We start from the raw sequence: 18,760 nt of genomic DNA on the forward strand, positions 1-18,760 counted from the left end.
TTCGACAGTGTTCACTATAGAAAATGAAAATGTTGGCGAGAAAGATACAGAGATACTTGCAACTAGACTAGAAGAGATTGAGGTTCACAAGGAAGATGTATTAGAAAAACTGCAGAGTGTGAAAATAGACAAGTCCCCTGGGCCAGATGGGATCTATCCTAGGATCCTCTGGGAAGCAAGGCAAGAGATTGCCGAGTCTTTGGCATTGATCTTCAAATCATCATTGTCTACAGGAATAGAGTCTGAGGACTGGAGGATAGCAAATGTGGTTCCCTTGTTCAAAAAGGGTAGTAGAGACAACCCTGGTAATTACAGACCAGTAAGTCTCACTTCAGTTGTGGTAAAGTGTTGGAAAAGGTTATAAGAGATAGGATTTATAACCATCTAGAAAAGAATAATCTGATCAGGGACAGTCAGCACAGTTTTGTGAAAGGTAGGTCATGCCTAACGAATCTTCTTAACTTTTTTGACAAAGTAACCAAACAGGTAGATGAGAGTAAACTGGTTGATGTGGTGTATATGGATTTCAGCAAGGCATTTGATAAGGTTCCCCACAGTAGGCTATTATACAAAATGTGGAGGAATGGGATTGTGGGAGACATAGCAGTTTGGATCAGTAATTGGCTTGCTGAAAGAAAACAGAGGGTTGTAGTTGATGGAACATGTTCATCTTGGTGTCCAGTTACTAGCTGCATGCCGCAATGGTCGGTGTTGGGTCCACTGCTGTTCGTCATTTTTATAAATGACCTGGATGAGGGCTTAGAAAGGTGGGTTAGCAAATTTGCAGACGACACTAAGGTCGGTGGAGTTGTGGATAGTGACGAAGGATGTAATAGGTTGCAGAGAGACATAGATAGGATGCAGAGCTGGGCTGAGAGGTGACAAATGAAATTAATGTGGACAAGTGTGAGGTGGTACACTTTGGACAGAGTAATCGGAATGCAAAGTACTGGGCTAATGGTAAGATTCTTGGGAATGCAGATGAGCAGAGAGATCTCGGTGTCCATGTACATAGATCCCTGAAAGTTGCCACCCAGATTGACAGGGTTGTTAAGAAGGCATACAGTGTTTTGGCCTTTATTAATAGAGGGATTGAGTTCCGGAACCAGGAGGTTATGCTGCAGCTGTACAAAGCTCTGGTACAGCCACACTTGGAGTATTGTGTACAGTTTTGGTCACCGCGTTATAAGAAGGATGTGAAAGCTTTGGAAAGGGTGCAGAAGAGATTTACTAGGATGTTGCCTGGTAATGGAAGGAATGGCTTACGAGGAAAGGCTGAGGGCCTTGAGGCTGTAGAGAGAAGAAGGTTGAGAGGTAACTTAATAGAGACATACAAGATAATCAGAGGGTTAGATAGGGTGGACAGGGAGAGCCTTTTTCCAAGTATTGGAATGGCAAATACGAGGGGACACAACTTTAAAGTGAGGGGAGATAGGTATAAGACAGATGTCAGAGGTAGTTTCTTTACTCAGAGAGTGGTAAGGGTTTGGAATGCTTTGCCTGTAACGGCAGTAGATTCGCCAAATTTAAGTGCATTTAAGTTGTCATTGGACAGGCATATGGATGTACATGGAATAGTGTAGGTGGGATGGGCTTCAGATTAGTATGACAGGGCGGCGCAACATCGAGGGCCGAAGAGCCTGTACTGCACTGTAATGTTCTATGTTCTATGTTCTTTATCATTTAGTATCTGCATAAAGTTCACATTGTTGCTTGCATTTGATTCATCCAGTCAAGGTATCTTAAAAAAAAGACTAAATCACACTGAACCAGAACTCTTGAACTATGCAAACTATCTAAGTTTGTTGCATATTTTTCTGTTTCTGGGTCGCCTAACATATTGTGTGAAATCATTGCCATAAATGATATGCAGAATTGTTAGCTTAGTGGTACATAGCAGAGCTGATGTGGACAATCTCAGCTCAATTCTCCAGAGGTGACAGCAGTCTCACTATCAAAGCCGAAAGGAGAAGGTAACCCTACTCTGCGATCCTCGAAGGGTCATCAATAAAATGAAAGCTAACAGTCTGCTCTCAAAGTTTCTGGCCAAATCATAGAATTGGAATTGGGTATCTCATTCATCATGGTGTGATCGCAAGCAGACAGTGGGTATCCCAACACCTTTTCATGCCATTTCTATGGTTTTCCTGCCTCCCAGCCCATTGCTAAGAGTCTAGTTAAGTCCCATCTTCCTGTGCCTGTACATAAGCAAATTCTTTGCAGACAATTAGTTATTTAAAAATACAATATTTCAGTGGGAATTGTTCAAAGGAAACTTGAGAGAATCCTTTGCAATTAAATTATAATGTTCGACTTCTCCATACTGAGCACCATCATTGTACACCTTGGTGTCACATGAATTTTGCAAGTTCTTCAGATATCAACTAAAAGTGATCACATGCTTTCCTTTACTGGCCAGAGCATTGAGCATAGGAGTTGGGAGGTCATGTTGTGGCTGGAAAAGACATTGGTTTGGCCACTTTTGGAATATTGTATGCAATACTGGTCTACCTCTAAGTTGTGAAACTTGAAAGGTTCAGAAAAGATATACAAGGATGTTGCCAAGGTTGGAGTATTTGAGCTACAGGGAGAGGCTGAATAGGCTGGGGCTGTTTTCCCTGGTGCATCGGAGGCTATGGGGTGATCTTATAGAGGTTTTTAAAATCATGATGGGTATGGATCGGGTAAATAGGCTAGGTCTTTTCCCTGGGGTGTGGGAAATCAGAACGAGAGAGCATAGGTTTAAGGTGAGAGGTAAACGATTTAAAGGGGAAACCTTTTCACGCAGAGAGTGGTGCATGTATGGAATAAGCTGCCAGAGGAAGTAGTGGACGCTAGTACAATTTAACATTCAAAAGGCAACTGGATGGGTACATGAATACAAAGGGTTTCAAGTGATGTGGGTCAAGTGTTAGTAAATGGGACTAGATTAATATAGGATATCTGGTCAGCATGGACAAGTTGGGCTGAAGGGTCTGTTTCCACGGGATACAACTGTATGATTCTATGACTGAAATGAAACCATTGAAATTCCTTGCCTCCACTGAAAACAGATTGTAAGAACTTGAGCCTGAATTATCATGAGGGAGGAAAGATTTTTGGTTTTGCCAAGATGATACCAGAACCCAGATTGCAAAAGTCTCAACCTGCACCATTTTCAGCAGTAGTGCAGGAAGAGACACTTGCATGGCAGCAAATTCCGTTAGCTGAAGTCAACGCCATGATCGTGTGTCGATGCCAATTGCTGTGAGTGAAACATCAGAGCACAGGGACCATTGGTTGTCATAGAGTCTATAGAAAACCCCAGGCTGAGCACAGTGACATTGACAAACATGAAGTCCTGATCCCCCAATGGCTGCCTCCATCCTGTCTACAGTGTGATGATGTGGAGGATCTGCTATTGGACTGGGGTGGACAATGTTAAAAATTCACACAACACCAGGTTATAGTCCAACAGGTTTGTTTGGATGCACTAGCTTTCAGAGCACTGCTCCTTCATCAGGGAGCTGTGAAGCAGGACTTGGAAATAGAACCAATCTCACTCAGGACTATGATACAGACATACTCTAACCTCACACCTTTAATGCATTGTCTGAGCTGGGATGTCACTTTTTTTTATAAAATCTCAAGTTATCTCGAGCATGTGACTTGAAAGAGTTTCTGGGATTTACATATTAATGAACCGATACCTGTAACCCATTCTAAAACATGAAAGACTTAACAGCAATCTTAGTTGTTCAATATAACATTTTAGTTGCATGACACTGTAATCTTTTGCTATAAATTGTGTCTTATGATCCGGCTCCACAGCTACCTACTCTAGTGATGGAGAGGGATAAGTGTGCACTGCAGGGCAGGAGTTATAGCTGGGGGCAGGGAAATTATGATGCGGTGAGGCATGACTTAGGATGTGTGGATTGAAAAAATAGGCTTCAAGGGAAGAACACAAATGATATGTGGATCTTGTTCAAGGAGCAGCTAATGGGTGTCCTTGATAAATATGTACCAGTCAGGGAGGGAGGAAAGGGTCTTGTGAGGGAACCGTGGTTTAATAAGGAATTGGAATCCCTTGTAAAAGGGAAGAGGGCGGCCGATGTAAAGATGAGGCGTGAAGGTTCAGTTGGGGTGATTGAGAGTTATAAGGTAGCCAGGAAGGATCTAAAGAGAGAGCTAAGAGCAGTGAGAAGGGGACATGAAAAGTCCTTGGTTGGTAGGATTAGGGAAAACCCTAAGGCTTTCTATAGGTATGTCAGGAATAAAAGGGTGACTAGGGTAGGTATCGGTCCAGTCAAGGATAGTAGTGGGAAGTTGTGCATGGAGGCAGAGGAGATTGGAGAGACACTAAATCAATACTTTTCGTCAGTATTCACTCAGAAACAGGACATTGTTGCTGATGTGAATATTGAGTCACAAGTGATTAGAATGGATGGCTTTGAGGTATGTAGGGAAGAGGTCCGGGTAATACTGGAAAGGGTGAAAATAGATAAGTCCCCTGGGCCTGATGGCATTTATCCTAGGATCCTCTGGGAAGCTAGGGAGGAGATAGCGGAGCCATTGGCCTTGATTTTTATGTCGTTGTTGTCTACAGGAATAGTGCCAGAAGACTGGAGGATAGCGAATGTGGTCCCCTTGTTCAAGAAAGGGAGTAGGGAAAGCCCTAGTAACTATAGGCCAGTGAGTCTCACTTCTGATGTGGGCAAAGTCTTAGAGACAATTGTAAGGGATAGGATTTATGAACATCTGGATAGGAATAATGTGATCAAGGATAGTCAGCATGGTTTTGTGAAGGGCAGGTCATGCCTCACAAACCTTATTGAGTTCTTTGAGAAGGTGACCAAGGAAGTGGACGAGGGTAAAGCAGTAGATGTGGTGCATATGGATTTTAGCAAGGCGTTCGATAAGGTACCCCATAGTAGGCTACTGCAAAAATTATGGAGGTATGGCATTGAGGGTGCATTAGAGGTTTGGATTAGGAATTGGCTGGCTGGAAGGAGACAGAGGGTAGTAGTTGATGGTAAAGGTTCATCTTGGAGTGCAGTTACTAGTGGTGTTCCACAAGGATCTGTTTTGGGACCATTGCTGTTTGTCATTTTTATAAATGACCTGGAGGAGGGGCTTGAATGCTGGGTGAGCAAGTTTGCGGATTATACGAAAGTCGGTGGAGTGGTGGACAGCGAAGAAGGATGTGGCAGGTTACAGCGGGATATAGATAAGTTGCAGAGCTGGGCAGAAAGGTGGCAAATGGAGTTCAATGTAGCTAAGTGTGAAGTCATTCACTTTGGTAGGAGTAACAAGAAGATGGATTACTGGGCTAATGGTAGGCTACTTGGTAGTGTGGATGAGCAGAGGGATCTTGGTCTCCATGTACACAGATCTCTGAAGGTTGCCACCCAGGTAAATAGTGCTGTGAAGAAGGCATATGGCATACTGGGCTTTATTGGTAGAGGAATTGAGTTCCGGAGTCCTGAGGTCATGTTGCAGTTGTATAAGACTCTGGTGTGGCCTTATCTGGAGTATTGTGTACAGTTTTGGTCGCCATACTATAGGAAGGATGTGGAGGCACTGGAACGGGTGCAGAGGAGGTTTACCAGGATGTTGCCTGGCATGGTAGGAAGATCATATGAGGAAAGGCTGAGGCACTTGGAGCTGTTTTCATTGCAGAAAAGAAGGTTTAGGGGAGATTTGATAGAGGTGTACAAGATGATTAGGGGTTTAGATAGGGTTGACAGTGAGAACCTTTTTCCGCGTATGGAGTTAGCTGTTACTAGGGGACACAGCTTTAAATTAAGGGGAGGTTGGTTTTGGACAGATGTTAGGGGTAGATTCTTTACTCAGCGGGTTGTGAGTTTATGGAATGCCTGCCAGTATCAGTGGTGGACTCTCCCTCTTTATGGTCATTCAAGCCGGCATTGGATAAGCATATGGAGGTTATTGGGCTAGTGTAGGTTAGGTAGGCTTCGGTCGGCGTAACATCGAGGGCTGAAGGGCCTGTACTGCGCTGTATTTTTCTATGTTCTATGTTCTATGTTCTATGAGCAGTGCTCTGTAAGCGAGTGCTTCCAAATAAACCTGTTGGACTATAACCTAGTGTTGTATGAGTGTGATGGCATAACTTCCATTAATACCTGTATCTCTGCCCCAAAATGAAAGTTAGACCATTCAGAGCAATGTCTTCCAAACACAAACAAAAATTGCTGGGCAAGTTCAGCAGGTCTGGCAGCATCTGTGAAGACAAAGTAGAGTTAATGTTTCAGGTCCGATGATCCTTCCTCAGAAGTATTCTGAAGAAGATCCCAAGACATTAACTGTGCTTTCTCTCCACAGATTAGCTCAGCGGCTCTGGCAGTTTCCAGCAATTTCTATTTTCGTTTTGGATTTCCAACATCTTTCGGTATTTATTTAGCATTTGCTCCCAAGTTGAATTTGCAGAAAGTAAAGACCATTTGGTTTTATTTTGCTGCATTTTTGGTTGCAAACTAGAATGAGAAATGGACTGTTTTAAAAGCCAAGAATTGCATTCAGGAAGACTTCACTATTAAAATGCAAGTTACTGAATACACCTTGTTTGCGCTGTTCACAATGATGTTTGTTCAAACTGTGGATGAAGTTATTGCAGACTAATTGGATCTAAGGAGTGTGTATGCTGAGAGATTTAGCTAGCATCAAGCTGCTAAATGGTCTACGGAATGGTGACAAATGTCTTTGCCTATCTGGGTTTGGCTCCCTGGCCTGTGAACAACTTGTGAGTTTGAATATTTAGTGATAAAGTATCGTGTCTCCAGAATGGAAGAAGCTGCCCCTTTTCTCTGCAGTATTAAAATACAGACCACAAACCTGGAGAAAACCAATTTATTTCCTCTGATTAATTGCTGTAAATTATGGATTTTAACCAGGAGGTCAGAGACTTTGTAAGTGTGAGCCAGTTGCCCTGTGACTCCTGAGAGCAAATGAAAGTAACTTGAGAAGGAATACCAAGGAACAGTAAGTTCCAACAAGTCAAATGAATTATCAGTGAACCCTGTGGACATTGACTATTAAAGCACTTTCCCCATCTTGCCATCTTCTTCTTGGCAATGTTTTTATTTTTGATTTCCAGCATTTGCATTACTTTGCTGTGAGTTTAGAGCCTACAGGAACTTATGGTTAGGAAGCAAACACAGCAGGTGTATAATTTTCACTACTCAGGCAGAATAGGGTCAGGATAGGGAGTCATGAAATATGAAAAAAACTGTGAACCCACCTACCAGTTACTCACTTTCATTTTAACTGGGTGAGTTTGGGTTCAATGCATAATGCAGTTCATAATTATGTATTTAATTTGAACTACTCATCTCAGATTTTATCGTCAAATTGAATTTAACACCAGTAAGCATTACCCAGGGCTTAGGAATTTCATAATCTGAAGGGAGGAGGGAGATAAAAGTATGTGGTTTTCTAGCACCCCTTGTGGGCTGAACAGAACAAAAGTGCTTCCTCCCAACCTGTTAGCGAATCTGCATTGATCTCTCACTCCATCCAGCCAATCCACACATCATCTGAATCCTTACTACTGTCTGTAGCCAAACTGTACATGGTTTCCCCTCACCCATTCCTCTCAATGCAACCCTTTAGTAGGTAAAAGTAAATAGATTCCAATGAGATCCTACCATTAAATTTTGTAGCTCCTGTGTATTACCAGCAGGTCCAGGTTTCCGGAATGCTGAGAGAGGCCCCCGCACCCTCACTGCTTCTCTATAAATAGGACAAGCCTGAACTCATAACATAAAATTCCAGTCTCCTGCCTGGACATTTATGAATCTCAGCAGCATGTCTAAGGTGACCGTGTCTGTGTTAGTCACGTCAAACCAGAGATCTCACGTTTGATTCGTGAGTTGTTTCATCTTCTTCAAGATAGGAGCGCTAAATGTAATCAGATTGTAGAGAACCTGAATGAATACCAATCCCTGAAATAACCGGCCACAATTTTTCAGATCTTTGATAATTTGTGTCTTTGATTTCTTAGCTGTCAGAAAGTTTCATTCAACTGACAGAGTATCCTGTGATTCACTTGCTGTCAAACAAAATCACCTTGTTAAATGAACATTGTCTGCTGAACACGAGGATTGAAGTCGAGTCAATAATGGATTTCCTATTTATTTGTTGAATACTATTAATCAGAAGTGTAATTATTCAGAAAATATCATTGGAAAGTGCTCATCATTATTGTTCTTTAAAGTGAATCATAAATGCAGAGCTGTGAAGTTTGAGACCACTAGAATTCAACCACTGCTGACAAGGGCACCTCACATTCACACTGGAAAGGGGGCAGGGAAGGTATGACAATCAGGGAGGACATATATTCATGAGAATCTATCACTGATGCCAATTGATAGTTTATTTGCTGAATGTGGAGATCCAAAATGATAGGCCCCTGTGAAGCAAGATACAAAGTATGTTGGACTGAAATTTTACAGAAGACTTATGATTGGACAAATAGAAGACTGGGGCTCATGTATAAGGATGCTATGCCATCAACAGCTTCATATCTGCCAATCCACCTGCCAATGCTCCTACCAGAGTTTTATGGGTTTGTGAGGGAGGTTGGGTGGGTTTCTCACCCCTACCTAACTGAGTCCCTTAGTGGGCAATCAAAGGCCTTATCCTAAGGTCCTTTGAACTGAACAGACAGAAGGAGAGATCTTTGCCCAATGTTACAGCCAGATAGGTTTAACCTGGTCAGTGAAAGGTGACATGGGTATGTAACTCTTGCATGGTTCCATGTGCTAAGCTTACCCCCAGACTGTTGTGTCTCCCTATCTTCAGCCTGCCCCTGCCCTGTCCAATGTACTTTCACACCTCCCTCTGGTTCTACCAACCTGGTCCTGGTGAGATTTTAGATTTTACTGAGTCTGGGGCATCTGTCATTCATCTACCTCCTGGGCCTCCTGCAATACCAGAAGTGTCCAGGATCTTGACGTGGTTTAGAGCCAGTAATTGGTTTCAGGTCTTGAGGTAGAACCTCTTTCTCTTGAAGTCCCCGCCCAGAAAAATTAAAGAGTGAGAAACTAGCTAAATGGAGACAGGCATGTCCTGGAAATTTTTTAGATGAGATTACTTACAGTGTGGAAATAGGCCCATCAGCCCAACAAGTCCACACCGATCCTCCGAATAGCAACCCACCCAGACCCATTCCCCTACATCCCATTCACCTAACAATACAGGCAATTTAGTATGACCAATTCACCTCAACTGCACATCTTTGGACCGTGGGAGGAAACCCACGCAGACACGGGGAGAATGTGCAAACTCCACACAGACAGTTGCCTGGGGCAGGAATTGAACCTGAGTCTCTGGCACTGTGAGGCAGCAGTGCTAACCACTGTGCCACCCACAATATATTTTATGGGGTGCAAGAATTCTACCCTCAGTGTATAATCAGGTGCGACATAATTGTAAAATCTCCTGCACAGCAATACCTAAGAAGTGTGTCCAATATAATATAAGAAATACAAAGAATGTCATTTAAAATACGTTGTTCAAATTATTTGCTGCTGTCGAAAGTTAGAATAATTACTGTACATTATCAATACCATTGTAGATGTATCACTTAATATTTGAAACTATGATGATGGTAAGTGATTACACTTGCATTTTGCAACACAACAATTATCACTTCACTTTCGCTGCCTATCAATCAAGAGTCCTTACATTTCAACTGCCACATCTTCAGGCAGGTGCAGTTCCAGGCAATCCTGCTCCTGCTTTGAGAACTTCCTTTGGAACAGCATGACATGAGCTGTAAGGACTGTTGATTGTGGTCCAACAATCATGGTTGATATACTGGACTGGTTTTGATCTCCAGAGAGATGCAGGGAAGAGTTTTTTTCTCTGGACCCTTCTCCCTCAGGGCTAGGGATTTGTCTTAGGAGTATTCTTCTCCCTCATCAGCCCAAGGTTTTTATTTTCTTCTTTTTTCATCTCTCTGGAGAGTACATGGAAGCAGGTTGAGGATGTTCCAACTCCTCATGGGGCATGCATGATGGATAATCTTACCTTTCACTGTCCCCAGATTTTGAAATTTTTGATTGCTTGTCAATATATAAACAATTTGGATGAGAATATAGTATGTTTGCGGACAACAACAAAATTGGTGGCATAGCAGACAGTGAAGAAGGTTTTCTAAGATTACAAAAGGTTCTTGATCGAATGGGTCAATGGGTTGAAAAATGGCAGATGGAGTTCAATCTGGATAAATGTGAGGTATTGCATTTTCATACAACAAACAAGGGTAGCGTTTATAGAATTGATGATAGATCCTTGGGTAGTGTATAATAGAGGAATCTAGAAGTATAGGTACATATCTCTTTGAAGTTTGTGTCACCTATATACAGGGTGGTTAAAAAGGCATTTGGCATGCTTGCCTTCATTGCTCAATCCTTTGTTGAGGTTGTACAGGACATTGATGAGCCCTCTTCTGGAGTACTAAGTCAAGTTCTGGTCACCCAATTATAGGAAGGAAATCATTAACCTGGAGAGGGGTTCAGAAGAGATTTATCAAGATGTTGCCGAGTATGGAACGTTTGAGTTAAAAAGAAAAGGTGGTAGGCTGGGACTCTTTTCATTGGAGTGTCGGAGGTTGAGAAGTGACCCATTTGAAGCTTAATGAGGGGTATAGATAGATTCGGTGGTGGTTGTCTTTTCCCTCAGATGGGGAATTTCAAGACAATGGGGCACATTTTTAAGGTGAGAGGGGAGAGACTTAAAAAGACATGAGGGGCAAATGTTTTACATAGGCTCGTTTGTGCATGGAATGAACTTCCTGAGAAAGTTGTGGATGTGGGTACCATTACAATAATTAACAAATATTTGGATAAGTACATGCATAGGAAAAGTTTGAAGGGATATGGGGCAAGAGCAAGCAGGTGGGACTAGTTTAGTTTGGGATTATGTTTGGCATGGACTAGATGGACCAAAGGGACTATTTCCAAGCCATATGACTCTATGACTCTATGACAGGTCACCCAACAGCATTATTTATCTTCCCACTAATTTATTCATTCATTAGGCAGTGTTGCCAAATATTTTAACACATACATGTAGCCATTCACCACAAATAGAACAACATAGAAATGACTCGGTTCATACTAAAAATTGTGCCACTGTTTAGAAAGCCAAAAAAGTGCAAAGCAGACACTAAGTTTAATTTCTAGAAGGGACATAATTGAAAAGTCTACATATTATGCAAAATCGTGTATCAAACCTTGATTAGAATAAAGGGCACAGCCTGCAGTTCTGTTCGTTATGATATGGAAAGGACATTGGAGCATTACAGAGTGCAAGATCTACATAGATGATAACTGAAATGCATAAGAAGACATGTCAGGAAAGGATTGGCTGTCTCTCTCTCTCTTGAAAAAAAGCTGAGCTGTGACCTAGAGATCTTCAAAATTTATAAAAAGGTTTGATAAATTTGTTCGAGAGAGAAAACATTACTCTTGTGGGGAAGAGCATAACTAGAGACTATCAACGTAGCACAATCACCAAGAATCTAATAGGGAATTCAAAAGGGGTTCTGGAGTAGAGTGGTGCTGGAAAAGCACAGCAGCAAAAGACCTTGCCCGAAACGTCGATTTTCCTGCTCCTCGGATGCTGCCTGAACTGCTGTGCTTTTCCAGCACCACTCTACTCCAGAATCTGGTTTCCAGCATCTGCAGTCATTGTTTTTACCTCGGGAATTCAAAAGAGATTTCCTTACCCAAAGAGTGGTGAGAAAGTGGGAATTGCTACAACAGAGAATGGCTAAAGTAAATAGTGCAGAACAATTTAGGGAAAACTATGCAAGTCAGTTCAAATCGTAGAGTTGGATGAAGAAAACATAAAAAGAGGATCGAGTAAAACTGGAACTCATTGGTTTGAATGGCCTATTTCTATGCCATATACTTTCTGTAATCCAACATAAAATTTTGATTTATTTAATGGAGCTTCAAATTTCATTTAATACACCTTCCTCATGTTCCTGGAGTTGGAGGTTTATTTTTAAATCGGAAAGTCTTGTTGCCTACTATCGGGTGATCCTTCATGTCACTGCATCGTTCAGAATGACAATCAGTTTATTGAGTTTGTCACTGTACTCATTGTTGCCTTGGAAACTGATGGGCGAAGACAAGCAGTGACAACTCACTGGAACTGATGCCTTCACTATGGTCAGCTTGTTTCATGGTGCAATGATCATTTAAATTTCCATCTAAATTCTAAAAATGCACTGTCAGGATGTTTGCCCAGTTGGAGAGTTCATGGTTGGTTAAGTTGGCTTAAGAGCCAGAGGTCACTGTATTCCTACCTGCATAAAGTTTGCTGAGGGTCCCATTGTAGACAGGCCAAGGCTGGCTTTACTTTCAAATTTTGCAGCTTGATAACACTATGATCGAATCATAACACCAGTCAGGGAGAGAACTACATTATCTGTAGTCTGATCGCAGAACCACTGTGAGAGTCTTGATGACAACCAGGTAAAGTTTCAATACATTTCCTTCAATTGCAGGGCAGGTGGTGCAAAAGTGGCCACTATAGACCAGCAATTTAACTTTAAACCCTCCTCCAAGCAATGGAAATCCCCTCCCCTCTGCTCCCAGAGCACATTCAGACTCTTATTCCCTGGAGCCACTGGCAACTAGTTCTCTCAGTGGCTCCCACTACCACATTTTTCCATGCAACTGCCAAGTTGGGGGTAGATCTGGTCAGGAGTTGCCCAAGACTCAGAAAGCTTTTACATGAATGAGGCCTTGATTATTATATCACCAAACACCCCAAATTACTGGATTTTGGAGTTGCACCAACTGCTTTGGACATTATGTGCACCTCCTCTTCTGCTCACTTTTAAAATTGGAGCCTAGATTTCAGTAGAGAGGTTGTTCGTGGTTGAATTGCAGCATGAATAACTTGACACACACCTAGAACAAAGAACAATACAGCACAGGAATGGGCTTTTTGGGCCTCCAAGCCATCCCATTTTGCCCTTGCATACTAAAGCTGTCTTCACTTACAGAACTGAGATCTTAAGAGTCATAGAGATGTACAGCACGAAAACAGACCCTTCGGTCCAACACGTTCATGTCGACCAGTTATTCTAACCTAATGTCATTCTGTCTGTCAGTACTTAGCCCATATCCCTCTAAACCTTTCCTATTCATATACTCATTCAGGTGCCTTTTAAATGCTCTAATTGTACCAGTCAGCACCACCTCCTGTGGCAACTCATTCCATACATGCACCACCCTCTGTGTGAAAAAGTTGCCCTTTAGGTCCCTTTTAGTAATAGCAGAATAGATTATTACTTGAAGCATGCTGTTTTGCAGAGGGACCTGGGTGGATGTATTGCACTGGAGGGGGTGCAGAAGAGATTCACTGGGTTGATTCTGGAGTTGAGGGGATTGGCTTATGAGGAAAGATTGAGTAGATTGAGATTATACTCACTGGAATTCAGGAGAATGAGGGGGTATCATATAGAAACATATAAAATTATGAACGAAATCATTAAAATAGTAATAGATAGGATGTTTCAACTGGTGGCTGAGACTACGACAAGAGGGCATGGCCTCAAGATTAAAGAAAGTAGGTTCAGAACTGAACTGAGAAGGAACTTCTTCACTTAGAGGGCTGTTAATCTATGAACCTCCTTGTTCAGTGAGGTAGTTGACTTCACTAATCGCTTTTAAAGCTAAGATTTGAGCCCAGAAAAAGATTGGCCATGATCTTATTGAGTAGCCGAGCAGGCTCAAACGGCCAGATGGCCTACTCCTGCTCCTAGTTCTTATATCTTTCCCCTCTCACGCTAAACCTGTGCTCTTTAGTTCTGGTCTCCCCCACCCCCAGGGAAAAGATTTTGTCTATTTATTCTATCCATGCCCCTCGTGATTTTATAAACCTCTATAAGGTCACCCCACGGCCCCCAGTGCTCCAGGAAAAACAGCCCCAGCCTATTCAGCATCTCTCTATAGCTCAAATCCTTTAACCTTGGCAACATCCTTGTAAATCTTTTTTGAACCCTTTCAAGTTTCACAACATTCTTCCAATAGGAAGGAGACCAGAATTGCACACAATATTCCAAAGGTGGCCTAAACAATGTCCTATACAGCCACAACATGACCTCCCAACTCCTGTACTCAATACTCTGACCAACAAAGGAAAGCATACCAAATGCCTTCGTCACTATCCTATCTACCCGCGACTCTACTTTCAAAGAACTATGAACCTGCACTCCAAGGTCTCTTTGTTCAGCAACACTCCTTTGGATCTTACCATTAAGTGTATAAGTCCTGCTCTGATTTGCTTTTCCAAAATGCAGCACCTCGCATTTATCTAAATTAAACTTCATCTGCCACTTCTGAGCCCATTGACCCATCTGATCAAGATCCTGTTGTACTCTGAGGTAACCTTCTTCACTGTCTACTAGATTTATGCCCAAGTAACCCTGAACCTCCGCTAACATCTGTCACTTTTTGTTTGTGGATGGAGGGTATTTTTGGGCATTTTAGCACAATGTCACCCAGGAGGATGCAAGTGGTAGCCTAGATAATTGGGCAGACTTAACATTGCAGGATATTACACCTGAGCAAAGTCACCCTCCATGCAATATCCATCTTCATATTAGATTCTGAAAACTTTCTGAATGAATCATTATCACAGTGCGTTCAACCACTCCATCACCAGGGAACTCCAACTGCCAGCATTGTTCATCCAATAATGAGCACAGCTAATGACCGAGGATTAACGTGTGTTTTCTACAACAGTCTGCATTGCAAGTTCCAAAAGTACATTGTGCAAATGCTCAACAGAAACTCGGGCAATTTGCATTCTTATTTGATGGCTCTTAATCCCTGTTGACTGCAAGAGCGGTCTGATCTATCCATGACACTCTCAGCAGACCTACAGCAATAAAACAAAAGCTTGCTATATAATTCAAGAAACACAGTTTTCACGAAGCATGATTCCCCAGATAAAATAAAGCCATTAACTAAAGGTCATCCTTACAATTCAACCACAATCCTCAAACTAATCTCTACTGATCAACATTCCAATTTTGCAAATATAACACACAATTCTCATTCTGAATTAGAAGCTCAACCATAATAAAATCATGTGGAAGTTGCAGCACAGATTAAGACCACTCAATCCTTTATCCCTATACTGGTTCTTTACTGAAGCAATCCAAAATAAATTGCATTGCACAATTTGTTCCCCTTCTCAAAACATCAATCCTATTTTATGAAAGAGAAGATAGTTTCTGTCTCAGCACTCTCAATATTAAGAAATTTATCTCAACCACTCTATTTGCTCTCTTTATGACAACATTAAATAAATGATCTCTTGGAATTGATCCTATAACCGGAGGAGCCAGTCTTTCATTAATCATTTTATCAAAGAATTTCACATTTTGAAATCATCTTCTGACCTTCCCTGTGTTAGTTAAAAAGCTTTTGTAGAAGTTTATCTCACATAAATGCAATTGCCAATTCTTGATGTCATCCTGAGATATCTATGCTTTATTCTAAATAAAATGAAACAGCTCAAGTTATACAGAATAGGCTGAAGGAGACTTGACCAATGCTTTGCATCAATGTTTGATCATTTTCTTAAGTTTAGAATCAGTGCTGTGTCCTTTTGTTCCTGTGAATGGATAATTGTAATCTGAGGTATGATGCCAAAAGAACAACATTGTTTCAAGATTGCAAAGGAGATACTGTAAGCAGTTCCACAGTCCTTAAGTTTGAATTGAAAAACCAAACCTGTATTTCTGGTTGGTTATCAAGTTAGAAATGCAGGTACATTTGTATTCACCTGCTAATGTGCAACTTCATATCTATGGAATTTTATTCCCTTGTGGAAACAAATTGCAAAGGCTGATTTATCACCTTCAACAGAGAATGGGAGAAGATCAGAGGACTGCACATTAAAATGTACTTCTAGTCATGATCTTTATTGAAGAAAAAATATCTTTATAAATCCATTTGTTACAAAGATGTAGAGGGGTTGAGTGATGGGAGTAGAGGTAACAGTGAGGGATCACCCTGGACCTAGCAGATGCGTGACATTGGCAAGGCCTTATTTACCATTCTGTACGTGTACCATTAACGTATGGAACATTTTTCATTATTGCATTACCCCTTCACTGCATGCATTTGTAAAGACAGAACAAAGATTATGAGGAAGATTTTGATGTACCAGTGCACAGGCAGGAGGGTCTGCAGTAGATGGCATACCCAAAGGTTCCAAAGGATACAAGGTCAGAGTGTTTCTGATGCCAAGTGTCATCCTGCTCAAAGCCATTAGGAATAAAGCCAGGGTTGGTAGATGGGTGTTTGAATTGGAGTGGAAGCTGACTGCCACCTTGGGACTCAAAGTCTTGGATGTAAGTTTGCTCACTGAGCTGGAAATTTCATTTTCAGCCATTTCACCACCATACTAAGTCATATCATCAATGAGCCTCCAATGAAGCACTGGTGTTAGTGACCTGCTTTCTATTTATGTGTTTAGGTTTCCTTGGATTGGTAATGTCATTTTCTGTGGTGATGTCAATTCCTGTTCTTTTTCTCAGAAAATGGTAAATGGGGTCCAAGTCAATGTGTTGATAAAGTTCCGGTTGGATTGCCATGCCTCTAGGAATTATCGTACATATCTCTGTTTGGCTTGTCCTCAGATGGATGTGTTGTCGAAGTGGTGTCCTTCCTCATCTGTATATAAAGATACTAGTGAGAGTGGGTCATGTCTTTTTGGTGGCTAGTTCATATTTATGTATCCTGGTGGCTAGTCTTCTGCCTGTTTGTCCAATGTTTCTTATAGTTCTGGCAAGGTATTTTGTAAATGACATTAGTTTTGCTTGTTGTCTGTATGGGGTCTTTAAAGTTCACTAGCTGCTGCTTTAGTGTGTTTGTGGGCTACCATGATGCCAAGAGGTCTGAGTAGTCTGGCAGTCATTTCTGAGATGTCTTTGAGGTAGGGGAGAGTGGCTAGGGTTTCTGAATGCGTTTTGTCTGCTTGTTTGGGTTTGTTGCTGAAAAATCGGCAGACTGTGTTCATTGGGTACTCATTAGTTTTGAATACACTGTATAGGTGATTTTCCTCTGCTCTTTGTAGTTCCTCTGTGCTGCGGTGTGTGGTGACTCATTGAAATAATGTTCTAATACAACTTCATTTGTGGATGTTGGGATGATTGCTTCTGTAGTTCAATATTTGGTCCGTATGTGTTGTTTTCCTGTAGGTGTTGGTTTGAAGTTCTCCATTGGCTATTCGCTCTACTATGACATCTAGGAATGGCAGTTTGTTATTGTTTTCCTCCTCTTTTGCAAATTGTATGTCAGTAAGGGTATTATTGATGGTCTTGAAGGTTTCCTCTAATTTGTTTCATTTAGTGATGACAAAGGAGTCATCCACATAGCAGACCACAGAAAGAAAAAGAACAGGAAATGACATCACCATAGGAAATGTCATCACCACAGGAAATAGAATCACCAACCCAAGGAAACCTAAACACATAAATAAAACGTGAGTCACTCACACCAGTGCTTCACTGATGATGTTACCGAATATGGTGACGAAATGTCTGAAAATGAACCTTCCAGTCAGCCAGAAAACTACATCCAGAACCTCAACCTGTTCTACAAATCTTCTCAAAACTCACTAACTCAACGTCTTTGGCATAAGCTCACTGTTTCATTGGGGTGGGCTGGAAGGTTCCAAAAAGGCTATAAGTATTCAGAAACCTCAGCTAGGGGAGGCCCAAAGATTCCTTTCCTGCATCAGCTTTTCCTCGCTCTAAAAGGTTTTTGCCAAAATCTTAAAATGTGTTATTTACCGGCCCCATTGGCTCTCTCTGTTGCGTCCCACCGTATCTCTTCAGCAGTTTTCACATCATAAAGGCATGACCACTTTTGCTAAATTTAGGCCCCAACTGCTTTCCGAGCGACACAGGGCTCAGGCCTGCTGTTTAGACTGCCTTCATAGCCAATGAAATTCAAATGCCACCAGGAATGGTGACACTGATATGTGGACAGTGTTGATTTTAAACCATCCACTTGCCATTTCTGCCAAGTGAAGTGCCTTGGAGGAAAAACGTGCTTAGCATCAACTTTGGTCTTTATTTTTCTGCAGTGAGGCTTCAGGTCATTCTGAACTATTCCCCTCAGAGCATACAAAGGAAATCTGTGCATTCCTGTTCAAATTTCAACTGACAGGTTAACATTTCTCCAATCTGAACTATCCACAGCCCCACTTCTGTTCTTGTTAAGCTGCAAGATGAAGTGATGAGGAATCTTTTTTAACAAAGAAATACTTCTGTATTTCAGAGGCATATAAAAACCAGTGCTAAAGTAAACAAACAAATCAAGCATCATTTTATCCTAACTGTCCTTGCCTTGGGACTTATCACATTTAACAAGCAGTTCGGTTGCTTCCAATATTAACAATGTCCTCTTTCTATTGATGATTATTGGCTCGCTTGTTTGAAAAGATACAAAGATGGCTTTAAACAAAAACATGATAAGCCATAAACCAGTGGGATAGCCTACCTTATCAGGGTCTGTCGCACTGATAACCCAGACGCAATGCGCGTTGTTTTCATATTGGACTGGATAATTGGGGGATGTGATAGTACCACTCGGCCCTCGTAGATTGGAGCCACATGTTCTCGCTAAATTGGAAGGGAAAATGAGAGATATGCATTCAAGTAACCCAAAGATACCAGTAAGTGATATTTCTCAATGACAAAAAAAATGTCTAGAGTACT

The 18,760-nt window shown here is 41.6% G+C and overlaps 1 protein-coding gene across 3 annotated transcripts in view; it reads right to left on the reverse strand.

The window, feature by feature from the left end:
• Positions 1–18,760, reverse strand: part of LOC140464913 (CUB and sushi domain-containing protein 1-like) — a 2,358,623-nt gene that overhangs the window by 729,460 nt on the left and 1,610,403 nt on the right. For all 3 annotated transcript variants that reach the window (XM_072560545.1, XM_072560536.1, XM_072560527.1), the window contains exon 10: positions 18,543–18,664. In XM_072560545.1, the coding sequence (XP_072416646.1) occupies positions 18,543–18,664 (122 nt within the window). The remainder of the gene's footprint in view (positions 1–18,542; positions 18,665–18,760) is intronic.

This window comes from Chiloscyllium punctatum, chromosome 3 (genome assembly GCF_047496795.1).
Source record: "Chiloscyllium punctatum isolate Juve2018m chromosome 3, sChiPun1.3, whole genome shotgun sequence".
NCBI lineage: Eukaryota > Metazoa > Chordata > Chondrichthyes > Orectolobiformes > Hemiscylliidae > Chiloscyllium > Chiloscyllium punctatum.